Source organism: Nelumbo nucifera, chromosome 5 (genome assembly GCF_055504915.1).
Source record: "Nelumbo nucifera cultivar China Antique chromosome 5, China Antique-T2T, whole genome shotgun sequence".
Lineage (NCBI taxonomy): Eukaryota > Viridiplantae > Streptophyta > Magnoliopsida > Proteales > Nelumbonaceae > Nelumbo > Nelumbo nucifera.
This window is the reverse complement of record NC_142653.1, coordinates 9,729,380-9,756,002: the sequence shown is the minus strand read 5'-3', so window position 1 is coordinate 9,756,002 and position 26,623 is coordinate 9,729,380. Positions and strand designations below refer to the sequence as shown.

General features: G+C 38.1%; 2 protein-coding genes and 1 long non-coding RNA gene across 6 annotated transcripts; 2 read left to right on the top strand and 1 right to left on the bottom strand.

Annotated features, from left to right (window-relative positions):
• Positions 1 to 1,124: 1,124 nt before the first annotated feature.
• On the top strand, positions 1,125 to 2,291 carry LOC148791224 (uncharacterized). Of its 2 annotated transcripts, XR_016076025.1 has the most exons (4): positions 1,125 to 1,463; positions 1,611 to 1,670; positions 1,758 to 1,810; positions 1,892 to 2,291. It is a non-coding gene; the product is annotated as an uncharacterized LOC148791224 (long non-coding RNA). The 2 variants fall into 2 exon arrangements; XR_016076024.1 differs by having other exon boundaries at positions 1,611 to 1,810.
• A 4,340-nt stretch (positions 2,292 to 6,631) lies between these two features.
• On the top strand, positions 6,632 to 8,289 carry LOC104607061 (elicitor-responsive protein 3-like). Of its 2 annotated transcripts, none has more exons than XM_010272556.3 (7): positions 6,632 to 6,815; positions 6,906 to 7,010; positions 7,175 to 7,301; positions 7,397 to 7,468; positions 7,554 to 7,599; positions 7,700 to 7,991; positions 8,071 to 8,289. In XM_010272556.3, exons 1-7 carry the CDS (start codon positions 6,773 to 6,775, stop codon positions 8,238 to 8,240), a joined length of 855 nt encoding a protein of 284 aa, XP_010270858.1. In that variant the 5' UTR covers positions 6,632 to 6,772; the 3' UTR covers positions 8,241 to 8,289. The 2 variants fall into 2 exon arrangements, with proteins under 2 accessions (XP_010270858.1, XP_010270865.1); XM_010272563.3 differs by having other exon boundaries at positions 6,634 to 6,815; positions 8,088 to 8,289.
• Positions 8,290 to 8,350: 61 nt separating this feature from the next.
• On the bottom strand, positions 8,351 to 26,469 carry LOC104607051 (small RNA degrading nuclease 1-like). Of its 2 annotated transcripts, none has more exons than XM_010272540.3 (12): positions 26,309 to 26,469; positions 23,990 to 24,172; positions 23,800 to 23,889; positions 21,951 to 22,019; positions 17,418 to 17,561; positions 11,560 to 11,676; positions 11,408 to 11,477; positions 11,168 to 11,268; positions 10,203 to 10,337; positions 10,010 to 10,117; positions 9,666 to 9,770; positions 8,351 to 8,780 (listed from the first exon to the last, which is right to left on the bottom strand). In XM_010272540.3, exons 1-12 carry the CDS (start codon positions 26,339 to 26,341, stop codon positions 8,451 to 8,453), a joined length of 1,485 nt encoding a protein of 494 aa, XP_010270842.1. In that variant the 5' UTR covers positions 26,342 to 26,469; the 3' UTR covers positions 8,351 to 8,450. The 2 variants fall into 2 exon arrangements, with proteins under 2 accessions (XP_010270842.1, XP_010270848.1); XM_010272546.3 differs by having other exon boundaries at positions 17,418 to 17,558; positions 26,309 to 26,468.
• Between the last annotated feature and the right edge of the window lie 154 nt (positions 26,470 to 26,623).

Sequence of the window (26,623 nt, the reverse complement as noted above, 5' to 3'; positions counted from 1 at the left end):
TACGACGCATATCTATTTGTACATCAACTTCTAATGATGTGGCAACATCTGATGATGTGGCAATGTTATTATCCTCAATAATCTTTTGGAGGTAACCTTTTCATTGTTAGGTACACCAAAATAGTATCATCAATGGACTTGATGGGAGCAAATTTGGAAGGCAATGACTCAAAACATTAACCTTGGAAAAACTTGAGGCTTTATGTTGTCATCTAGTTTTTCTCTAAAGTGACAATATAATAGTTTGAAGCTCACTAATGGCAACAGAGTTTTACTTATGTTGTTGTTCAATTCAATGGGAAAGGAAAGAATGGCATGGTTTGAAAATTTAATCAACAATTAAAGATAATTCAGTTCTTTAAGTTTTATAAGTTGGAGTTAATATTTGAAAGGTCAATAAGGTATGCATAAATTGTTTTTGAAAATTTAGGGTATATATAAATAGTTTCTCAAATGTACCACGTATATATAAGTGACTAACCCTTTTCATTAATAAGAGGTAGACATTGCATGTTCATGGGCTGGGCTTTGGGCCTAAATTTACATTTTATTGGGCTCGGACTTCAGACCAGGCCCATTCAAATTTTAGCAAAACCAAGCCCGATCTCAGCCCATGAACATGTCTATTAAGAGGAAAACGTAAATAAAAAACAACCAAGTATGGATATCAAATTGATTTCACTAGAAAATAGTTAATATTATTTCAAACCGGGCCTATGTGGGCTTGAGTGAGTGGGTAGCAGGGTAGGTTTGGAGTTTGGCCTTTGTAATCAATTCAGAAATCAATCATCAATCTATATCTATAATATAAAGAGGAATGTGTAGAGGGCCAAGGCCTCTCACCACAGCTCTCACACGTAGCATCTCCATTCTTAGCATTTGCATGTGTGCAGTTCCAAATTCTACATTGTTTTAATTGGTAAATCTCGCCATTCATTGATGGTTGCATGGTAGGTTTTAGAAATCTCTTAATAGGTCGGTTTTTCAATTTAAGTTAGTCTCTCCTTCTTGTTAGTAATGATAGCTTTGCTTATAACGGTTGCACGGTAGCTTTTAAAAATCCCTAAGAGGTTGGTTTACCGATTTTCGTTTGTTCAACTCAAGTGTATTCATTCAAAATACGACATTTCCTTTCCTAATCCACCTCTCTCTTCTCATTGTTTTTAGTTTTTTTATTTGTATTTATTGTTTTTAATTCAAAAATATTGTCTTGTGGGAGAAACATTTCATTTCTCTATATCTTTGGCTTTGCAGGTTTGGATTAAACCCAATTATTTGGTTTTCATTCTTTGTGTTCTCTCTCCATGTTTGGATTAAACCCAATTGTTTGGTTTTCTTTTTTTTTTTTTTTTTTGTCTAATCTCGTTCTCTCTCTCCATTAGTCCGCATCTCCTCTTTCTAAACCCTCTTGCTAGCTAGCTTCGTTAGAGCATGCTGCCGCACTTGCTTCCTTTCAATTTCAGGTATTCCTGCTTTTGCTTTTGGTTGTTTTTTCTAGTTCAGTTGGTTGAAGGTTGTTTTTGGTTTTCCTATACACTTTTGTGATTTTCTATTTGTTTTCTATCTTTGTAAAGATTTATTGGTTTCTCTATGTTGTTGGAGTTTTGCAGGTGTTGTGGCTAACTTTTGGAGTTCGCTAATTGTAGGAGAAGGGTGTTTCTTCGGTCCAGGTTTAACAATTATTTTGTTTCTTTAATTTATATTTTGTGATTCAGGTCTAACATTATTATTTCTCTACTTTTGTATATGCTCTACAGTTGAAGGTTTTCCTTGGTTCTCTCTCTATATAGATCTCCTTTCTTCAGTCCAGGTTTAACAAATTTTTTGTTTTTTTTTTTTAAATTATATTTCGTGATTCAGGTCTAACAGTTTTATTTCTCTAATTTTGTAGATGCTCCACAGTTCAAGCCAATGGAAAGTCGATTCACTGCACTTGAGTGTTGGAGCAGAACTATGCACGCTAAAATTGGGAAATTGGGTTTCACTGAAGGTGCATCATCGCAAACCTCTCATATTAAATTTTAAATGGATGCACCTAAGGTTGTTAAGGCCTTCCTTCAAAGATGGTAATTTCAGAGAATTTTCGGCAACGGCTAACCTCATTAAAGATCTGGATCATCTCAAAGAAAGCTTTGTGTCCTTGTCAATCTGGCATTTTCGAAGAACTCAAAATCAGGTAGCCTACTCTTTAGCTCAACATGCTTTAACATCGATCATATTAATATCACAAGGGAATCTCATTCCAAGTTGGCTAATCGAAATTCTAAGAAATGATGTATCCTCCTTAATTATCAATAAATTTCTTTTCTACCAAAAAAACTCTCTGCACCAATTGAAATTTCTATATGCCTATTTTTGGACCTTCCTTTAATTTTATGTGTTGTATTTAATTAAAAGGTATAATTTTGTTCTTTTTTATTTGTTGTTGATAATTCTGAAAATTTTATCCATTCCTTTAAATTCTTCAACTAACTCCCTTCATCAGCCCGACAGCCCACCTTCAAAGCAGTCCTCACTACTTATTAAATAATAACTAAAAATAAGAATACTATTCACATAATATAATAAAAATTCCTGTGCATTGCACACTAAATCAATTTAATTAACTTATAATTATAATGCCCTTATTAAGGCTTTAATTGAACTAAGAATGACTCTACCCTATCTAATAATTCCTTTTGCTTCAAGTTTGCTAAATAAATCCGCACGGTTCCGCTAGTGATTATATAAAGCAGATACCCCACTTATTCAGGGGAGAGTGCCCGGAATATATCTCCCTTGTGAAAATTACTAATGGGTAGGTATCTTGTGGGGAATCATGTGGATGGCAAAGACTAGATTTCATAAGACGGGTTAAAGTTAAGGCAAAAGAACCGTTTGGTTTAAAGAGTCTAATTGGATGGTCTGAACTATTTTAGCCAGATAAGAAAATGTGGTGTATATGTATCTCAGCAATAATAGATTCTTTTATGCATAACACATAGACATTCCAACATCTCCTCAGTCATCATCATATATGCCTTGTCCCAATTATACAGGGTTGATCACAAAAAAAATTAGAACCCTATTCAGCCAATTATATGGGGTTAATATCACATCCATCGATCATGGGCCTCTAAACCATTTCTCAGGTTGGCTCTTGAACCACCAAACTGACCCTAATCCAACCCATTCTAGAATTTCTCCACCCTAACCCAACGTTATATGAAGATGAAATGGAGTCAATTTTGCGTTGCCCCAGTCTTTTCACTTCTTTTTTTGTTTCTTCCCAATTAAATGTTCTCATTTCTTAGAGTGAGGGTAGTCCATCAACATTAATGTTTATGTTACACCAAGAACAACATAGCCCTTTGAACTTAAATCATTGGTGTATGTGGCTTTGGATTGAGTTGGATCGGGTTGCCCACGACCTCAAATCCTAACACAACCCGAATTAAATTCAGATTCATATTTTTCAATCCCAATTCTAAACCAGTATTAAACCCGATCCATTGGATTCAGGTTAACCCAACCCAAATTGCACGTCTACCTGTCTCACACCAATTTTCAAGTCACACACTTGACTTTACCAGCAGAGTTGGTTGGCATTTTGGAGATTAGTGTTCATCAATGTACCATTTCTCTTAAAAAAGAAGAATATATCATTTGGTTTGGGCCTACTTTGTCTGTAATATTGTGTTGCATTTATAGCAAATGCTGCACTCATTTTGGTTCATGCCCACTCACCTAAAAAATATTATTTAAAATAGAACCGAATCTAGTATGATCCAAATAATTACCAGGTACCCGATAATCATTTAAGCATAAGAAGTTTCTTTTTGTTAAAAATTAAAATTTTGAAGTATTTCATATAGGATTTGGCAATTTCTGCATATCCGATTATTGGATTGTACTTGTACTCAGTTATATGCAATTTATTTGGCGGAAAAGTACGAACAGACCTACTGTAGGTCTTTGAATTCTTCTGCAAATTTATAAATATTTAAAAAGTCAAAAACCCACATTTTATGCACCCATATCCATCAGTAAATTAGCATCAATTTCGAACTGGCACCTACCCCAACTTTACTTTGAGCCTATATATGAATTCTAACCCTGGACTGAATGGTCATTCTCCTTTTGGCCCATTTTATTCAGTCAGGGATTTCTGCACCAGCTTCCATTTCCTTAAATCGCAGTCCATGTCATCATTCGTCAACAAGCATCCATAGGAGTAATTTGGGCACATCACAGTTTCGAATTTTGATAAGCAGAACAGGCTTTTTAAATAAATTTTAGGAGTTTTAACCATTCAATCCACCCTTAGAAAACTTAGCTCCATCTTAACTATGGATTGATGTCAAATTCACAGACAGGCAGGATGCGATTTATAGGAGGCTACTACTAGACTAAGATGTGGCTATTTATCACTAAATTAATTAATTTTCTAATGAACTCAAAAAAGTGTGAAAGTTAGTCAACGTGAATACTTTTTGAGGCATTTTTCGTCTTTTGACATTCTTTTTACTAGGGATGTGCAATAGAGTAGGAACGTAGTTAAAATTTAGGATAAAGTTCAGTTTAGTACCTGAACTTTGGAAATTTAGTCAAATTAGTATCAACTTCAAAATGTTTTACTGTAGTATCTAAATTTTCAAAAACTATCAATTCCCAAACCGTCGTTAACAGACAAGTGTAATGACATAAATACATTTGGCGGTCAAAAAAGAGAGAGAATGCGTTTTTCAAAATGTCAAACTGCCCATGTTAATCCCTATTTGCTTAGAGAATCACTTAATCATCAGTGGTCTGTTCGAAGTTGCAGCATTCATCGTAGGCGGGTTTGTTTTGGAAATCGTTGTCGGAGAGGAATTCCGGTGTTTTCAGTCGCCACCAATGATCAATTTAGAAGAAACCCTTGTCTACGATAGTTTAAGTTCATTACGAACCATTTAACACAAGAGACTAGTTTTAAGGTTGCCGCCGTCGTCGGAGAATATTAGAGGAAGGCTTTGCTGTTGCCGGAGTGAAGGATGAAGCGGAAGATTTCTCGACAAGTTGTTATGGGTGTCCGAAGTAGGCACACCCAGTTAAGTGCACCTTCGTCTTTCCAAACTGGTATAAGTACTTCAAGAACTCGATTACGCACCACTGAACCTTGCTAGCGATAAAGGGGGCTTGTGGTTCTTCAGGTACTGTAGGAACGTGTTCCAGTCTTGCCTCTTCTGTGACTCGTACCGACTCAATGGAGCTGCCGACGATCCTTCTGCGCCCCACCACCCGTTGCCGACGGACCTTGGCCGGAGTTTGGCAGGGTTCTTTCCATAACTCTTCTGTCCTTTTTCCCTTTATTCCTCTTGCTGGGTATTGATACTTTCCTCTTTCCTCTGGGTTCCTTGGTGATTATCTCTCCCTCTCTTCTTTGATTTCTCCTGTGCGTTTTCTTCTTCCAATTTCTCTCCCGGTTGTAGATTGGATTTGCTAGCTGTAGCTAGGTTTTCTTCTAACTCAGCTAAGGATCTTTCATTTAGAAGCAGAAGATTTCCTCTCTTTTTTCTCTATCATTTCTTCATTTTTTTTCCCTCAATTTTGATCATCTTTTATGGGTTGGTCATAAGGTTTTTGTGAGATAGGAGAGAGGGTTAATTTTTGGAAGGAAGAAATAAACAGTACTGAAGAAAGAAGTAAAAGAAGAAGAAGGGAGAAAATGGGGAAGATGGGACGTTAAAAAGGATGTATGGATGAACAAGCGCTGCTGTGAGATAGATAGATAGAAAGTGAGTGAGTGAATGCTTCTTCTATTCACGTGGTAGGCCTTGTGGCCCCTTCCGACGTAACGACATAACTCCGCTCCCCATTCCCCGTCCGTTGTACGCTCTTCCTCTTTGTTAGTCTCTAGTCTCTTGTTGCTTTCTCACAATTCATATTTATATATGTTCAAGCAGCAATGGCGTCGTTGTCTTCGTTGGTCAAGCATTTGAATCATGTAAGCTCTTTGGTCTCTCATAAAATCCATGGCCGTTCCACTACTCAAATGTGCTCGAAAAAGATCATAGACATCATTTCCTCTCGTTCGTCTATTCGACTTTGCGGAATCTATAAAGAGCTCCCCATTGAGTACTCAATGCCACAATGGATTACAACACGAGGTGCACAGTCCGACTAAAAAAAATGGGCTTTGTTCTCGACGAAGTGGGGGTTTGGTATCGATTTGAACCTTAGATTAGTTAGCTCCTCCTGAGGCTATAGAATCTGAGAAACTGACGAACAACAGAGGCTATATATATAGTGCATGTAGCACCGTCGGAGAAGCTGTTTACGGCAAGGCTAGTGGAATCATTGTCGACTGTAATTCTTCCGCGGTTTTTGGCAATGTTTCGACGGTTTACAAGAGCTCCGAAGGTGAATATGATTCAAGATTCTGACCGCCATGCAAGAAAAAGAAATCCGCCAGTTAAAATGGTCCTCAAATTTGCTCAAGGGTATTTCGGATATATTGAAAATTTTCAATCGTCACATGTCATCACGTGATGGATATAACGGATGGAATATTAACGGTAGAGGCCAAATTGAAGTTTGGGTACTGGAGTGACACATCTTCGCTACCCCCAAAGTTTTTACCCTAAAATTTAAATAAACGAAAATAGAAAGAACAAAAAAAAACACCTTCTCCTTTCTCCCCTGCTACTCTCTCTCTAAAAGGGCACATCACACTATCACAGTTTCGTCATTCGACTTTCGAGTGTTTGATGAATCAAATATCCAGAAAATAAATCGACAGCGTGCCCATTCCATGTCGATTAGTGGGATTCAAGGTCAGCTGTTCGAGGTCACTGGTATGCCCTTCCTCGATCTCAATACTGTTACTGAGTATTGACACCGTCTTCATTCTCATCCTGGTTATATTCATTGTGTTCTTCTTGTAGTCGTCGGGTGTACGAGGTTGAAGGATACAGAATGGATTTCAAGGCAGGACCCATATGTCTGCCTTGAGTATGGAGGTACCAAGTTCCGAACCAGGACCTGTACAGGTATGTGCTTTTCATCCAATTCATTTCTTTATCATCCCTCTCCTTCTCAGATCTCATGGACCAGGACAATTCTTTTGTCTATCTATCCAGTTTCTCAAATCAGGCACTCTGTCCTGATTCACTTTTAGTAAATCATATTTGTCATAATCTCCGTATGATCACAGACGGTGGTAAGAACCCTACCTTCCAGGAGAAGTTCAACATAATCCTAATTGAAGGCCTCCGAGAGTTAAAAGTCAACGTTTGGAATAGCAACACCCTCACATACGACGACTTCATTGGCAGCGGAACGTGAGTCTTCCCCCTCCAGTCTCCACCCTCCTCCGCCCTCCCCTCATACATTTCTATCTCATAATTTAATACCCTGGTTCTACTGCTTCTTCTAGGGTTCAACTCCAAAAAGTTCTTTCCCAGGGTTTCGACGACACGACCTGGCCGCTACAAGGCAAAAGTGGGAGGTAAGGAAAACCAAAACCCAGCGGAAAGGCTTATGTATCAATCGTAACTGAACAACTTTCTTGCTTGATTCCCTCCTCCATGTAGATACGCGGGAGAAGTTCGACTCATACTGCATTACCAAAACGCTAATGTAAGCTCTATTCCATATATTGTAGCCTTGTAGGTATGTATAGGTAACAATAGTATCGCAGATGCTAATTAATCAAACTTTACTTTGTTGGACATTGCAGAAGCCGGCGGCGACAACTTTTGCTCCATCAGCACCGCCATATGTAGCACCAGCCATACCCCAAGCCCCTCCATATCCCTTCCCCCCTGCAGCTACAGCCGCTTACCCACCACCGGCAACAACCTACCCGGCGGTAGCTCCTTATTCTTCATATCCACCTAATCCAGCAGCATATCCACCACCTGCTTACCCACCCCCTCCACCAGCTGCTTATCCTCCCCCGTCTTACCCGCCGTCGGCATACCCACCACAGCCTTATCCCCCTGCGCCAGCAGCATCTTATTATCCACCAGGTATATTACTTTTTAACTCTCTACTCATCTTCTATCCTCCTTCATCACGGAGAAATCTTGCAAAATTTCTGATTGCCAGCTAAAATGCTGTTGCAGGTCCATACCCTGGAATCTATCCCCCACCGCCTTATTGATACGATTCTGCACTTGGTGAAGCAGTGGCATCATTGTCATTATTATATAGTGTCATTATTATATAGTGATATTAGCATTTTGTGCCTTTTTATCTCCTGTATCGTTTGTATTTAGCGTTAACTCTGGAGAATTTTAAGATAAAATCTCCTCAGTTTTACTCTTTGCGTGAAAGTGTCTATTCTCTGTTTACCTGTTTTTCTCAAGCTGTTCGATGCAATGCATGATTTGACTGAAAGAAATTCCTGTTCTACGTTTATATCATATATAATGAAAAAAGTCAAAAACCAACACCTAGATGGTTTGCATTATGAATGAAAATACATTTCAAAGCCCACTTTTCCTTATAAGAGCAGCCATGATCGTTTGCAAATTACGGTTTTCTTCTTCCCTTTTACTAAGTTCCTCTTTCAATCTTTCTATCTCCTTGATAAGGTGCTCACATTGATTTGATTCGGTGCTTGGCTTTGACTCCTCGGCGGTCATCATCTTCGACTTCTTAGTCTCATTTATGATCCTCTCCTCTTGAAGCAATCTCTTCTTTGATTCAACAGATGGATCAAGGTCATCAGTAGCCATCTTACGAACATAGAGGCTGGTAGTTGCTCCAGTGCTTAGTTGAAATGAGATGAATTTCTGGGGTCGTCCTCGCGAGTCCTAACAGAGGGAGGATCGAAAAATTACGTCAGTTTCAATTTCCATATTGATCATCAATGCATTGCGATCTGCTGCAAACAAATGCATGGACAATGATGGATTATGTAACCAACCACGAGTGAACACACCAATTTTATATATGCATTGGACACAAATTGTGATTGTGATTGGTTAGGTGGCCCACTATACAGATCTATGTTTGCCACAGATCCGGAATCATCAATAACCTGTATGATGAATTAATGATCAAAATACCTAAGTGTCATTTCCTCGATGGTGTAGCATCACTGCCTCACAAGTTTTCTACCATATTCCGACTGAAAAATTGGGCTAACATTGTTTGTTCCCTATCTAGAAAGAACGTTTCAGCTGAATTATCAAAAAAAAAAAAAAAAAAAAAAGAAAGTTCAGCTGTAACTTATAAATAATGCAGGGTCACAAACTTCACAAGTCCCAACTCCCTAGGGGTGTCAGTTGGACTGGATTTGGTCCAATCCGATACAGTCCAATGTGAGTCCATTATAAATGGACCAGGTCCAATCCAATCCAATGAATATTTTGGACTGTTCCAATTCAATGTCTGGACCGTCCAATTACCGGTCCATGGACACCCTTACAACTCCCAAGTACAACATGGAAACACCAAAATGCACCCATGTATGAGTGTGAAAGAGAGTAATTCTCCATTCGATATAATAGGTGAGAACCTAATGGCTTGGTTAACCATGACATATCTATCAACAATGCAGTTGGGACTCTTTTAATTTTAAATTGGTGTAACTTGAATTTCTATTGATAAAAGTGAAGTAAACTTCAAATATTGCTCAATATGCAATCTCTTATTAAAACTTCAAATGAACTAGGGTCAATTCGATTGGTATGTACCTTTTCTCTGATGCCTTCAATTCTTTCAAATGCTTGACTTGCCTCCTGTGCATCCTTGAAAATGGCAAATGTAGAATATTTTTGTCCTCGAACTTTTAAATTGGGCTGCCAACAAAACATTTAGCCACGTGCTCACTGAGTCACTGTCTAAGAGTTAATTATTAAAAATGGGCCACAAATTTTGGGTTACTTGATCTTCCAACTAGGCCAAATTTTGCACAGGTCCTAATAAATCCATCAGATGGTGAAACCCAAAACCCTGGATGATTGAAATGCTTTAATTGAATCCATTTATTCCTAAAATTGAATTCCCACAAAAAATGAACCAAGTAAAAATATTCAACCTGAAATTCAACCATGTAGTCCGTGGGAAAGATTCTCTTTAATTCTTTGCTGGGCACCTCAACTGGTATTCCATGAATCAGCAACTTCGCTAGTTCTGTTTCAGGTATCTATAGTTTTGAAGAACATGATGAAATTAGCAAGGCTTTATGATTGGTAGATATAAAATTTAGGACATCTTATATATTCACTTACATCTTCGTGAGGCATGGTAATACCCTCATTAAATCCCTTCTCTAGTTTGGCAAGAACTAATTTCATTGCTGCAAATGCATCATCTAGACAATTATGCTGGGCACCTTGCTTCCGAACTTCATGCCCCAAAACAGACTGCCAAGTGATAAACCAATGGAAAAACATTTAGGTTTCTAATAGTTCAAAACAAACCAGTCACTCTAGTAAATCATAAACAAGGTTAAAAATCTCACTACCAAATCTTAATGAAAAAGCATCATTATCAACCATAAATGGTGTATTAATTTACATCAATTTTGTGTCTAAAAGTTTATACAAACACACCAACTGATGGTGGCTCAGTTGGTAAGACCTCTGGCAGTCTGTAGTGGAGACTTGGGATCAAATCCTGCTGCCCCATTGTGTAGCCCCAAGAAAAAAAAAAGTTGATTCAAACGCAATGCCCACTATGTCACAAAATGTTATTTATCAGCCTATATTGGAAAAAACATTGTGGATAAAATTAGTATGATGCTTTTCTTTTATTTTCAATGCTAGAAGAAGTGAAGAACTATTAAATGCCTTATCTATTTCATAAATCATTGACAAAGTGATAGACTGATATAGCAATATACTGCAATGGAAGTTTAGTTGCCATGCTGCAAATCATTTACCAACATAGATCCACATACATACAGAACAATTCTTTTCCTCTTCTTCTGGGTAGGGGGAACTGAGGAGAGAAGGTGGGGAGGGAATGAATTGTAAATAGATAAATCATCCAAATCAAACATTTAAAGGACTCAGAATGTTGGCAAGGCTATGTTTAGAGTGTTTGGCCAGTTTTACCAAGCACTAATGTGGATAATGTAATGGCCAAAGGACAGAAAAAGACCAAATAATTAGTATACTGAAACTTAATCAGTTTATACCTAGAGAAGTTAAAATATGCCCAAATGATGATAAGAATTCTTTCAGAAACTTACCTTACATAGATTATTTAGGGAAGGCCTTCTGGTAACAGGAGCATTTATATATTTGAAAATGAAAGATGTATCAATTACCCTGGCATGATCCAATTTCAGTGCTGTAAAACAGAAATAGAAGAATGTAAAGCTACCAATTTGAGGCATCTTAAAGAGAAGCAGTTTTTTAAAATATATCCAACGAATTCACAGGGTAGAAAACTCAAACAGATTGAAATGTGAATATGATCCTTAAAATACCTTCTAGATCACTATTCAGACTGTGGCCTATTAAAATAGCCCCATGCTTTAATAGCTTCTTCAGTGATCTCTGTAAAAGGCCTTAAGTCTGTTCAAGAAAACACTCAAAAAACAAGTAGCTCCAGATAACTTTCAAAGAGATGTTATATTACCTGTACATCTGCCAACGTACAGGTGACTCCATCCAAATCTTTTGCAGAGATTCCAGTAATATCAGTTCTATAATCAGCAACAGCTTTATTGGGGTTCACAAGTTCATTAATTTTGACCTGAAAAAAATTCCAGATATTTACACCATCTGAAAGGAAAAAAAAAGGCATATAACTGACACTTGAAGGAAATTAACAAAAAGACCAGATTGGTCCTTAGCCCCTAACTGGTGTTTTTTATGTAAGCTACATGGTGAGGCTGCTTTCCATCTTTTAATCTCCCATCCCTTTGTTTACTGTATCTGGGAATGGTTTGTTTCTCTTTTTGGCTTCAGGTGGAATCCTCCACCAAGCTTGGAAAGGTTGTTTAGCCCTTCTATGTTGAGTTGCACATCCAAGAGAGGCAGGATTCTGTGGAGGTGCACTCGGGCAGCAGTGATTGGACAGTTTGGGAAGAAAGAAACTCAAGAATTTTTGAGAGACAGTTTGGGGGAGGCATATGCTCGATCCTCCTCTAGGAAACCAAAACCCCTTGAGGTGTTGTCTCCCCCAATAGGTGGGTGGTTAAAATTGAATTTTGTTGGGAGTAGTCTGGGCAATCCAGGCCCATCAGGAATTGGAGGGGTGATAAGAGATGAGGGTGGCTGTATACGTGCTTTGTTTTCAGGCCCAATTGAGCAAGATGATGCTGTAAGTGCAGAATCCTTTGCTGCAGTGTTTGGGGTTAAGTTGGCTAGAGATATGTGAATTGCAAGATTGATTCTTGAAGGAGATTCAAGCTGATAGTGGGATGGATAAAGAAAGGTGAGGGGGTAATCTGCTAGGAGATATGATAATTCAAATCAAGTAGGCTAGGAGATCTGCTAATAGTTTTAGTAGATGGTTTAGCAAAACAAGGAGTTCAAAGACAGCATATGTACAATATTTTTCCATGCTATAGGCAAAAATCCAGACACAAATGGGTAAAAGAAGGAGATAGGAATACAAAATTCTTCCATGCTATAGCTAATGGCAGAAGAAAGAAGAACTTCTTTTCTAAATTGGTGGTTGATGGTACAACTTTAACCCAACAAAATGAGATTGTTGGGGCTTTGTGGAACATTTCAAATCTATCTTCAGAAGGCCTCTAAACAAGAGATTAAGGATTAAAGGGTTGGATTGACCAAGGCTCCCCATGCGTTGATTGAGTGGTTGGAAAGAGAGTTTGAACTGGAAGAAATAAAGGATGCCATCTTCTCTATGAATAGATCTAAAGCCCCGGGCCCTAATGGTTTCACGATGGCTTTTTATCAAGACTGCTAGGAGATAATTAAGGCTGTTATCCAAAGTGTTTTTCTCGGAATTCTTTTAAAGAGGGGTGATAAATCCAGGCCTGAACTCTACCTTTATTGCCTTAATTCCAAAAAAGGAGGGAGCTTGCCACCCTAAAGAGTTTAGACCCATCAGTTTGGTAAATAGCTTCTATAAGATCATTGCTAAGGTGTTATCCCGAAGAATTAGAGAGGTGCTTCCCACAATCATATACCCTAATCAAAGTGCTTTTGTGAAGAATAAACAAATTGTAGACCAAATCTTAATAGCAAATGAGAGTGGAAGATTTTAAAAGAAGAGGGAAGAAAGGGCTGGTGTGCAAATTGGATCTGGAGAAGGCTTATGATTTGGTTGATTGGTCCTTGTTGCTAGAAGTATTAGAGTCCGTTGGTTTTGGGCAGAGGTGGTGCAAGTGGATAAAAGGGTGTAGCAGAACATGCCACTATTCTATACTGGTGAATGGCAGGGTGGTAGATCATTTTCTAGCTACTAGGGGTATTAGGCAAGGGGGCCCCCTCTCACCCTTCCTTTTTATCCCGATTGCTGAAGTGTTAGGGAGGCTTATTGAGAAAGTAAATTCTAGAGGCTTGGTAAGTGGTTGGAGAGTTGGGAGGGACAAGGTTCCGGTCATTCATCTACAATTTGCGGATGACACAATTCTGTTTTGTGGTGGGGAGGAGATTAGGTGGGTTAGTAATTTAAAGCTTTTTTTTTTTATGAATGAGTATGATTTATTAAATCAGAAATATGAGACAATACAGTAGACTCAAGAGGAGGCACGAGTTGTTACCTCTTCTAACAAGTATTACATCAAATTAAAAACAGAATTGACCAAAATTAACCAGAACTAGCATTACAAAGCAGCCCAAAATAAAAGTTCCCTTGAAGTCCCTTAGCTAACCCATCCGCTAAGGAATTTGCTGATCTTCCCACCCAAAGAAAGGTAATAGTCATGTTTCTTGTGATCCAGTTGACTTTCCTTAACGTATCTCTATGTCGCCACATAGCTGAAGCTGGTTCTTTGAGCCATCCCACAACAATCTCAGAGTCCCCTTCAACTACCAAGTGCTGAACTCCTATTTGTTCTGCAATTTGAATACCTTGCACCGCCGCTAACAACTCAGCTCTATTGGAGTCTCCTATTCCCACGGGACCTGAAAACAATGCTAATATTTTGCTTTCATTATCTCTCAGCACCCCTCCCATCCCCAATGGGCCTGGGTTTCCTTGGCTACTTCCATCAAAATTCAGTTTTACCCATCCTTCAGGTGAAGGCATCCACACTATAGATTTCCTATAGTTCTTAACCAATGGATGGCCCTAGTTAAGATACATTCCTCAACAGCTTGAGAGCTTCTTTCCTCCTTAAAAACCCTTGCATTCCTTTCTTCCCAAAATGTCCACAAGGTGGCTGCTCTAATACATCGCCACATTATTTTTCCTCTTTTTGTAGGCCACACAAAAAAGGAGGGATCGAACAACTGACTTAAATATGTGGTCATATTCCACCTGCACCCAAACAAATAGAAAATCCAACTCCAAATAGCACTAGAAAAGGAGCAAGCTACAAGTAAGTGAGAGCAATCCTCACCACTAGCCCTGCAAAGTACACACCAGTTAGGGGACAAACACAAGGAAGGCCTTTTCCTCTGCAAGCAGTCCAGGGTAATAATCTTTCTATAAAACACCTCCCAGCAGAAAATAATAATTTTAGGTGGAACCGGTTTAGGCAAAATCTCCTTGGTTGGAAAGCCCCATTGTCCCTGGGAAGAGCAAAGGGATTTAAAAAAGGAAGCACAGGTGAAGTAACCTTTTGGGTGAGGGGACCATAATCTCACATCCAAACTAAGAGGGTCCAAAAAGACACGGCCAAGAAGGAACAACAGATCTGAAACACTGTTAAGTTCATCATCCCTCAAGCCTCTCGGGAAGCCAAGGTCCCAACTTAAAGAGGGGGATGAAACAGGAGAAGGGAGAAAATGAGAGACAGTTTTTTGCTTGTAAAGGGAAATAGAATAGAGATACGGAAACTAGTCTTTAAGGGCAACATTACCCACCCAAATGTCTTCCCAAAATAGAACAGAGGTACCAGGATTGACATTATACCTGACAAAGTTGAGAAACTGAGGGAGGATACTCTGGATTACTTTCCACGAGGAAGCCAACGTAGCTTGACGTGATACACCCGCACCCCATCCATTTTCCAGTCTACCATGTATGCTATCTATCACTTCGTGCCTGGTGATCAATGTGTTTGAACAAGTGGCTAACCTCAAAGTAAACTTTGATAAGAGTTGTGTGATTGGCATCAATATGAGTGTCAGAGAGGTGGAAGAAAGGGCTCAAGTTTTGGGTTGTGAGACCGCTTAATGGCCATTGAAATATCTAGGGCTTCCACTAGGGGATAACCCTACCAAGAGGAGCTTTTGGAACCCGGTGATTGACAGATTCACAAAAAGGTTAGCCTCTTGGAAGAAAAATTACCTATCTTTGGGTGGTAGGAAAACTCTGATTAAGTCAACATTGGCAAACCTTCCAATTTACTTTCTGTCTGTGTTTAGAATTCCTGAGGGAGTATGTAGGATTTTGGAATAATTAATGAAGGATTTCTTATGGGAACCAAGGGAGGAGAAAAGGGACCATAGAGTTAGGTGGGACTTGGTTACAAAAGCCAAAAGTGATGGTGGACTGGGTTTGAGTAACTTACAGAAGAAGAATGAAGCTCTTTTGGGGAAATGGTTATGGAGATTGAATAAAGAAAGGGAGAATTTGTGGGCTAAAATAATCCTAACTATTCATGGGCAAGAGGCAGATGGCTGGGATACGGGGATCTCATCTAGGGCTACAAGGGCTTCTCCTTGGACGTCTATTCATGCCATCCTTCTTTTCTTCCTTTTATCAGGTATGATCTCTGTTTTTGGTATGTCTGAGATTCTAGGAACATATTTGGGTGGGTGACATTCCTTTGAAGGAGCAGTTCCCCTCTTTGTTTTCTCTCTCAAGGTTTAAAAATGAGCCTGTAGCCACCTTTCTTACCTTGTCTAATTCTGCTTTTAATTGGAATCTGGGTTTTAGAAGGGCTCACAAAAATTCTGAATTGGAGTCCATTTCTAACTTGCTTAAGATTCTGGAGGAGGTAGTTATTGACCCCTCCAGAGTGGACAATAGGGCGTGGTCTCTTGTTCCGTCGAGTATTTTCTCTTGCTCTTCTTTTTTCAAAGAATTAACACAGTCCAATCTGGTCCTTGGTTCTCCTTTCCCAGTCTCAGAAGTTTGGGGTAGACCAATTCCTCCCAGAGTGGGTGCTTTTTGCTGGGAAGCTATCCTAGAAAAGTGTAACACTTGTAACCTACTTCAAAAGAAAAGGCCTAATTGGTGTTTATCCCTGCACTGGTGCATTTTATGTAAGAAGAATGGTGAGAGCTGTTATCACTTATTAGTTTCTTGCCCTCTCTTTTTGGTTGCAAGTGGACCTTCCCTTCAAGTGTGCAGAGCTTGTTTAGTACTAATCAGTGAGGCGTTTAAAAAAGCGAGGTAAAATATTGTGGAGATGTGCTGGAGCAGCTGTATGCTGGACTGTGTGGGAGGAAAGAAATCAAAGAACTTTTCATGAGAAAGAAAAAAGCAGGGAAACCATCATTGAATTAATATATGTTAGGGTGGTCCACTGGGTCAAGTCTATGAAGATATTTGAAGGTTATTCAGCAGGAGACATCATTCGAAAATGGAAAGAAGTGGCTTGGTCTGCTCCCTTGACTTCTTCCCCTAGTCCAGCTTGGACTCCTCCAGCTTCGGGATTCATTAAATTGAACTTTGATGGCAGCAGTGAAGGAAACCCAGGCCCTTCAAATATAGGTGGAGTGTTCGGGGATGAAGAAGGCCGAATTATTGCCATATTCTCAGCACCTATAGGCTGGGGGGATTCATTGAGAAATGAAATTTTGGCAGCTCTGGAAGGGATCAAAAGAGCCCAGCAGTTGAAAATCAGAAATCTGTTGGTGGAAGGAGACTCTAGGCTGACAGTTAGCTGGTTGCAGGAGGAAGATTCTAGTCTGTGGAAGTTCTTAAATGAAAAAAAGAAAATCAACCAGATTACTCGAAACATGCAAATTCAGGTTCAGTGGGCCAAGAGGTGTGCCAATTCTCTGGCAGACTCTTTGGCCAAACAAGGGGTGGGAAGAGCAAATCTCTTTTGGGCTGTGTTGTAATCTGACCTTTAATGTTAGGGAGGGTTAAGTGTTTTTACCCCTCCCTTCATATTGTATTTTTCTATAATATTTTTTCTTAATAAAAGTTACTGTTATTGATAAAAAAAAAGACAGCATATGTACAATATAGGCTGTAATTCAACTAGGTGGGTTTGTCTTGTTTTGGGTTGGGCAGTGTTTTCACAACTTCTGGTTGTAATCTTTCTTTTTTCTTTTTTCTATTAATGAATTAATAAATTTCTGTGTTGCTGATCAAAAAGAAAAGGGAATAAACAATAACAAGAGACAAATTTCCAGAAGTGCTTATGGTGCATAAGAAATGGTAATATGCCCAAGAAATACCTTCAAGTTATGGTCCACAACACACACTTGCACTACTGCTTCTGTATTATCTTCACAAAGAACCATCTCACAATCTACAGCGAACATTTCATTTGAATTTGCTATCTTTGAGATTTTACCTAGATTTGTAACCACCCATTCCTGCTTCAAAATTTTTGAGATTCTAACATATTAACAGGAGTGCATGTCCCATAATTGACAAGGTAATCCAATTATGTCAATCATAAAAAGATATAGAAACTCTGAATGTATAAAATAGTCCAAGCATGTTACAGGAAACTAATAAAGTACAACAGAAAATATGTAATTATGAAAATTCAGTGAACTCCAAGTAGCAATCATTATTAGAAATTGATGTCAACCTTGTAACGGATCAAAAAGCCAATTTTTGAAGGTTCTTTAGAAGTCCTAGTCAGTTTCGAAATCATTGAACCATATGTATGAGTTGGACAATGAGTAAGAGTCGCTATATCTTTTTTCTTTTGATAATTTTGGGAGCCACTATATTAGGGAAACAAGTCTATACAAGGTCCATATTTTGTTTTTGATAGTTGTCTATACAAGGTCCACATTATTGCTGTAAAAGAGGAGAATAAGAGCTGAAATAAAATTTTACTTTGGCTTCTTGTTTGGTCTTGATGCCAAATTTTCTTGATGATAATGACTAATAGGCGCCAAGTGATAAGGATAGATGCTGATTGTTGGTTTATTTCATCTTTTTGCATCAATATCTGTGCATTTATATGGTTTGGGTAAGGGTATGTCAGTGAGATTGTATTGAACTACTGATAACAAAAAAGATCATATTGATTGAAAATCAAAAGATTAGAACCAACGTCAAAAATCCAAGAACAGAATACTAAAAAAAGTGCAAAACATTCACTTGATTGACTATTTTACTCAAAGGATCCAAAAGCATCTCCAAAAATGTACCAATTTCATCCATTCCAAACAGTCCAACATCAGGTAGTAGGTAATGGATTCTAAAGTATGCAGCCATGTGGAGGCAGAAGGTTTTCATCCATCCAAGCAAAAGTTTGGATGGGGAAGAAGCACAACCCATCAGTTACCAATTAACTTCAAGCAAAGAAGACTAATCTGGACTAATCTTCCATTTGGTTTTTGCTGCATCCATAAATGGGAAAGGAACACAAGAGGTATTGCCAAATAATTAACTGGCTGAGATCCAGTGGAGGTGTACATTGGTCTATGTACTCTTTGTGGTCACTTATGCTAGAAATCTGGGAAATAACTTGAATTGTTCATTCAGTTGCTAAAGTGACATTGAGAACATAATCTAGAAAAGCATTCCACAGAAGAAAAAAGAGGGGGGAAGGCCACCTTGGTCTATGTACTCTTTTGGGTCAGATATGCTAGAAATTTGGGGAATAGCTTGAATTGTTCATTCAGGTGGATTTTATAGTTTTCAAGGCACCAAGGCGAGGCTAGGTGACAGGGGGACGCCTTGTCACCTAGTCACCTAGGCGATGGATTTTTTCATGTTAAAAACATAGATCTTAGGGTAGTTCCCTAGGTACCATAACCATATTTCCTTAATAATTATTCATAATTTTCATAAGAAAAGTATAAAGTTCATATTAAAGTATAGAAAATCAACATATTCGTGACAAGAAAGAGAAGGAAAATAAAATTCAAAAAATATAGGGGCTGAACCCTTATTTCTGTTATAGGAAAAGAATAAAAGAAAAAGTATTGGTAGTAGTAGAAGAAGTAGAAGAATATATGGAAGAAGAAAATGTGCTGTTTTTTTTTATCAATAAGGAAATGTGCTGATTAGATAAAATTTCAAGTTCTTCCTTGCTTATTGGTTCAGGTTTTGAAGTCTTTGAGGATTCAATACAGCATTTAGCAATGTTTGTGTTGATTAAACCCTAATAAATAAGAAAATAATAAAAAGAAATTAGTATATAAACACAAAAATTGATTATTTTAGTTTAATAATGTCTATTTTATAATTATAATCTCAAAAAAGAATGAGCAAAAAAGTATTTTATAATAGAAAGTAAACAACTGCTTGGCTATTAGGTGAGGCAAGCCTCAAAGGGCGCCTTGTCACCTAGGCGTCGCCTTGACAACTATTCCCAGAATGGCAAATACATTTTTGTTTTAGTGTTGCTAAAATGACAGTGAGAACTTTATTCAGAAAAGCAATCCACATAAGGAAAAAAAAAGAGGGGGCAAGGCCACTTTCTGTGCAAGCTCCAAAGAAACTTTTTTTGATGGGTAAGCTCCAAGGAAACTTCACTGAAAACATGTCAGAAGACCCACAAATGATGGGGGAAAACAAAAAATCACCAAGAATAAGCCCTCTGGATCTGTGGACAAAAGGTGTTTATTTTCAATCAGGAGAGTATGAATGAAGACAATCCTAAGTTCTTAACTGGAAGACTGAGCTAGTCCACCTCCTGATCGTTCACGTCAAATCAAGATGACCCTTTCTGCCATGTATAAATGACTTTTGCCCTGAAAATTGCTATGTGAAAAGGATAGAGTTGAGAAACATACAATATATTCAATCAATGTTTTTCTGAATGATGAAAAACTAACTTCTGGACTAAGAATTCCAATTCCTTATTCTAATTACAACTATTGCTTTAACGCAGAAGACTTTCCTAACTGAACCTAGAGTCATCGCTAAAACTTAAGATTTAGAAAATATTTATCATTTGCAAAGTATCAATACCAACATTCAGAACCATGACTAAGTTCTTGAAGAAATAAATCTAGGAGTTTCCCAACTATGGTATTACCAGGACTATACAACCTCCTAAAATCTCTAGGGAGTTAGACTACCTTACCACATGAGTAAGTCCCCCTCTTCTAAAACAAAGCAAGACAAAGAAAACAACAAATGAGAAAAACATGTTTGAGATAACATCATGAGCTTTATTACATGAGTTAAGCACCATTGTTGTCAATGGTGATGCCATTATTTTTTTTATCAGCAAGAAATTTAAAAATTTATTAAATGATGCTAAATCTGGTTATTACAAAGGAAACAGTTCCAATCCCCATAAGTTACAAATGTTACAACAGCGCCCAAAACAACTGTTGCCTATATACCCCTTTGCAGTCCTACTTACCCAAATGAATGTAATGTTGAGATCTTGTGTAATGCTTTCTATTTCCCTAAACTCATACCTATAGATCCATGGCACAAGCTGTTTATTCCTAGCCCAAGAAATGATCAGCTTTGAATCTCCCTCTACCTCCAAGTGCTATGGTGATGCTAAATATTCATCAAAGGACTTTCAATTTCACAAACTGGTAACCATTTTAGCTAAGGGAAAAGTTCAGACCAGCATATAGTACAGATCTTCAATTGTCATACTCATACATGTATTTCAGCCAATAAATCCATCCTTTGTAGATTCTTTGGGTGCTTTCTATACTCCATTTTGGACCTTTTTTTAACCAAGGGAAAAGTTTGAACTTAGATATAATACAGATCTTCAATAATCATGCATATACTCTAGCCAATAATAAATCCATCCTCTGGAGCTTAGTATGGGGTTGCTTTCCAGCTTGGACTTTTTTCTCCTGCTGGCAATTGAAGAGTCTTTGCAGAAGAGGAAAAGTATTCTAGAATATTTTTCAAATGCAACTATTTAGCTGATCTAGGGTGAAAGGAATGCTCACATTATCCTAAACATAGTCTATCATCAAAAGAAGCAGACCTAAGGAAAGCAATTGGTGCCGTGAACAATTACTATTAACTCACAAGTTCAATTGTAGGCTGGATTTCTCCACCTAACCAATTTGGTTGTATATTACATTGAGGCCCTGAAGAATTGTTCCCTATTGACCGCTTGTTTATCCAATGTATCTGCTAATCCATTTCCTTCCTTCTGTACCCATTGAAACTTGAAAGGTCACTTCCAGTTCCCTTGCTAACCTTCTTATCTTCCTAATATCCTGTCTATGATTCCATTGCACTTGGTTGTGCCTCCTTTCTGTTCATTGACCTCTCCATGTAAGCCATAGATAACGCCTAATTTTTACGATTATGAGACTATTGTGTTCCCATTTTATAGCATCCTGTTGTACATGGTTTGGACTTGTACATGCTTTCCGCTTTTGATGCAATATGATTAATTCTTTGCTTTTTCCAAAAAAAAAGAGAAAATTCTCTTGAAAAACTACATCTGGATTAATCAGAAGTATAACATGTGTATATAGACAAGTTTGCTGATAAAAAAGACAAGTTTTAAAAGGAAACGAATCATAAACAACAGAAAAGTGAAATAACAGCCATAAAAAAGGATAAGTTCTAAAAGGAAATAAATAAATCATAAACAATGGAGCAATGAAATAACAACCCTAGAATTGAGCACTACTAGTATCAGTTTCTTTTGTTTCATGTCCATATAACAAAAAATCATACAAATATTTACATCTAGGGTAAATAGTTAAAGAAATAAAAACTAAAATTAAGAGATAAATCGATGAGAAACTAGATAGATAGAAGCAAAATAAAGATGAATATGTCCAAAAGAGAAGAGAGTAACAAACCTCATTATAGGATGGAAATGAGTAGTATATTGGATACTGTGGGTGTTCAAGAGTTAAACGGACCAGTCTCTGCACTACCACATAACAAGTTAACAAAGATAAACAATATGATCAAGAAAAAACTATGAATTCTTCCCCTATGTACCAAAAAAATGAATTCACAGGCTTGTAAAGTTTCTAATAAGATGCTTAGAAAGTGTGACAGAAGAAAAATTCCATGAGTGAAATGGTGACAATCACAATAAGTTGTGAAATGGATTCATCTTCCATTTTATAAGAAGATTAGATGCATCCCCATAAATCAAACCAACAAAGTTTGATTCATAATAGCTACCAAACTGAGCCTCAACATGAGACAATTACTAAACCTAGTCTGTCCTTTTTCTCCTCAATGAAGACACTTTAAGGTGCTCCAGCAAATAACAGAATCAAAATAATGATTTCCAGCAACACAGATGAAACTTCATCTATGAATGGATTGATTAAAATGAAACAATGTGAAGAAAGGTTGCCAACTAACATAAATTATTTATTTTTTGATAAATGAGAGTGGTTTTATTAATTCAAATAACAAAAATACAATCAGCCTAGGAGGAGGCACGAGATGTTACCTCCCCCGAGGACTGAACCACATACACTAAACATGCCCAGGCCTGAAACACAATTACAAAGTAACCCAAAACAAATCTCCCCTTGACACCCCTTGCTTGGCCAGAGAATCAGCCATTGCATTTGCTGATCTTTTGACCCACTGAAACCTGAAAGTCATATTTCTTGTCATCCATTTAACTTTCTTTAACAGTTCCTTGTAGCCCCAACAAGCTATTTTTGGGCTATTCAGCCAGCCTACTACTACCTAGGAATCCCCTTCTACTAACAGATTGTTCAATCCAATTTGACTAACCATCTATATACCTTGTAGCTCTGCCCTTACAGAATCACCTTCACCCACTTCCTGAAAAAAGAGACAACATATTGCTGTCTTTGTCTCTCAGAATCCCACCAATTCCAGATGGCCCTGGGTTACCTTGGCAGCTGCCATCAAAATTCAATTTTACCACTCCATCCGGTGGGGGTTTCCATTCAACTTGTGAATTGTTCTTGGTGGAGACTGTAGAAGCCACTACTGCCCAGTTTCTCCTTAAGTCATCAAAGGAGTAATCTGCCAACAAATGTAAAGATTTTAACCATGAGATTGTCCTTGTCAATATACATTCATTGATTTCAGCAAGACTTCTTTCCTGTTCTTGAAATATTCTAGCATTTCTCTCCTCCCATAAAGTCCACAAGGTAGCGGCTCTGATACATTTCCACATTAGCTTCCCTCTTTTTGTCAATCTCCCAAAAGCAGTCGGAGTGAACAGCAGCTTTACTTCAGAGGGCAAGTTCCACTTGCACCCAAATAAGGAAACAATCCAGTTCCAAATATTGGTAGCAAAGGAGCACAATATCACCAAATGGTTACAGTCCTCCCCCTTCACTTTACACATAAAGCACCAATTTGGGGACAAACACATAAAAGGTTTCTTCTTTTGCAAGTTTTCCACAGTATTGATCTTACCATAATATGCTTCCCAACAGAACATTGCTATTTTGGGGGGTATTGACCTTGACCAAACCTCTTTAACAGGGAAGACCTGAGAGGAGGGGTTGGAGCAAAGAGCTTTAAAGAAAGATGCACAACTAACATAAATTATTTCAAAGCTGTTAAAACCATTCAGACAGAAAAAAAGGTAGAAAAAAAAACGGAAAACAAAGAAACACATCAAAATATGACAAAACTTAACTAATTGGACAGGCATTATAAACTCCATTGACTATCAGCTATTAAGTTTTGTCTAGTTCATACCTGTTGAGGGGATTCGAGATCTGGAGAGTTCTTAGAAAGACTTTTAATGGCTTTACGGTTGGAATGGCATTGCAAAATTTTAGCAAAAATCTGCAAAAAAATAGAAGCACAGCATAATCTATTTTTTATCAGTCAATTGATAACATATTTGGTAGTGAATAACACCATGAACAACAACAAAAACGCTAACCTTTAGATCTTCTTCTTTTGTGAATGTCTTCAAAAAGGCAGCCAATACATCAATTGACCTCCTTGCAGGGTCACTTAAACTAGAGCCCAACTTTTTATCATAATGATCCAAGAATTCCTTCCAGCCTCCTGCTGCACCCTTCATTCCTCGCCTTTGGGCCAACCTCACAATTTCGACAAGAACCTAAGCATATTAACATGTGAATATTCCAAGACAAAAATAAAAGAAAAAAAAAACAAATGTTATTTGAGAAAAATAGTATACATCATTCAAAGAATGTCAGATCAAATCAAACTAAACTACGCCAACAAGAAGAAATAAGGAACTCTATGTATCGTGGCAAGTCATTTGTTTGTTGACAATCTCATAATTATTCAAATCCACATCTACAAAACGGCTACCCTTTAAGCACTTATTTTGAGAAAAGACAACTTTCATTGCTAGAAAGGGGTGTGTGTGTGTTAGGGGGGGAGGGATGTACATGAGATGATGTACAAACAAAGGGAAACCAAACAAGTGAAACAACCAAATAAATAAATAACTGGAAGCAACCCAGGGAATTACAAAGGCAAAGAATTAGCGTTATACAAAAAATCCCTACCCACCCCAGACTTGGCCAAAGCATCAGCAATATGATTCAAATCCTTTGGAATCCATATGAAAGAACAGTTTAAGGAGGCTGATAATTCTCTAATATCATTGAGGAAGTTGGCAAATCTTCAAGGACCCTTCTCCAGGTCCAAAACCACCCAATTATATTTCTGGAATCCCCATCAGCAATATGATTCAAATCCTTTAGAATCCATCTGAAAGAACAGTTTAAGGAGGCTGATTATTCTCTAATTTCATTGAGGAAGTTGGCAAATCTCCATGGACCGTTCTCCAGGTCCAAAGCCCATCCAATTCCATTTCTGGAATCCCCTTCAGCATATAGGGAGCAGACTTGGATAGATTTAGCAACTTGCAAGCCCACGAGGAGAGCTCTTATTTCATTTTCAGAGGCATTGACTACACCCATTGACCCACTGAAAGCCCAAATCACAATGCCCTCGGAGTTAGAATTAGTCCCCTGCCAGCAGCCAGCAAATGGCCATGGACACTTCTGTAGCTGCCATCAAACTTCAAGATGAATTCAGTAGCAGGCCTAGGCTCAGTGACAGGGCTGAGATGGCAAGCTGAACCAGTGCAGAACTTCTATTAGATTCTATCCAACTCCCCATGGCTAAGACATTTAAATTGCTTGCTAGTCAATAACCAGGAGTTGATCAGGCCCATAACTCTTTCCCAAGGACTAAGACCCTCAAAGAATCTTCTAAGACATTTAAATTACTTTACTCAACATTCTATCCGTGTTCTTGAAAACCCTTCTGTTTTATTCCTCCTAAATGCACCACATGATTGCGTGCATAATCAGTTTCCAATAGAGTCTACCCCTGGACCCTAACCTGCAAGCAGACCATTGATTGATAAATTCCACTATAGTGTTAGGGGGAGCCCAGCAGTAGCTGCTACCTCGGACAAGATCATAGAAAATCTGCTACAGCCAAGCACCTTTAAGCATAATTTAATGCCCATGATACCACATTTATTCATCTCTAACTCAATTGCTATGCATCCACATGAAAAGATGGTTATAGAAAAAGAATACAATTCTGTTTTGGTTGGTCCTTTAGAAACCTAGTTGGTGGTTGGAAATGTTTCAAAGTACTATTTCTATTGTTTTCTTGTTTATCAGAAGCAGAAATGATTCCTATTCAGCTCCCTGGGAAAAGAAAAACATTGAAAATGTTGTCATTTTTTTGTTGAACTTTACCAAACGATTCCATAGTGTCTATATGCACGATAGGACTTTCATTTGAAGGATTGAGTATCAGTGGGATGTGCACGATTCTAGCTTCACGTTTCAGCTCAGAGTTCAATTTATATGCAACCGCAGACTAATCAAATTCTAACATGGCTCAGTTTGCAGTACCTTCATCCAAACTGTAAGCGTTAATTATTAGGAGGTTCAAAAACACATTTGATTCATTGATTGCTTAATATTGCATTGCAAACCGTGAAGTATCGAGTGATATGAAGACTTTAAGTGGACTCCCGTCTTAGTCACTATCTGGCCAAACTGAATCCCCAAAAACTCGCATACAGAAAACGCATCTTAAACCCCCAAAACAAGTAATGCTCTTTTGATAGAGTCCTATTGGCAGAACAATAAAATAAATTATAATATAAATCAACTAAGTTGTATGGCTCTACGAGTGTGTAGGCGAGAGAGAGAGAGAGAGAGAGAGAGGAAGAGAGATGGAGAGAGGAAAAAGATACCTCCTTCTCCGCGCAGGCGATCTTCTCATCCATTTGCACAGTCGTCCCAGGAAAAAAAATGAGGAGAAAGCGAGAGAATGAATCTCAAAAGGGAAATCAGAGTTGGGAACTCTGGTTGTTAGACCGCGCGGCCGTTCGTTTTGTAAACACTAGAAACTTAGAACCAGAAGATGTATGCATTCACGGTAACGGGTTAGGTTTTACACGGTACCGGCCCAAGCCTCAGTTATCCAGCCCAGCCCAACTCAAACCCATAATTGAACCCGGTGGGCGATGAGCCGGTTTTTTACTTTAATTTTGTATTTATTATTTATT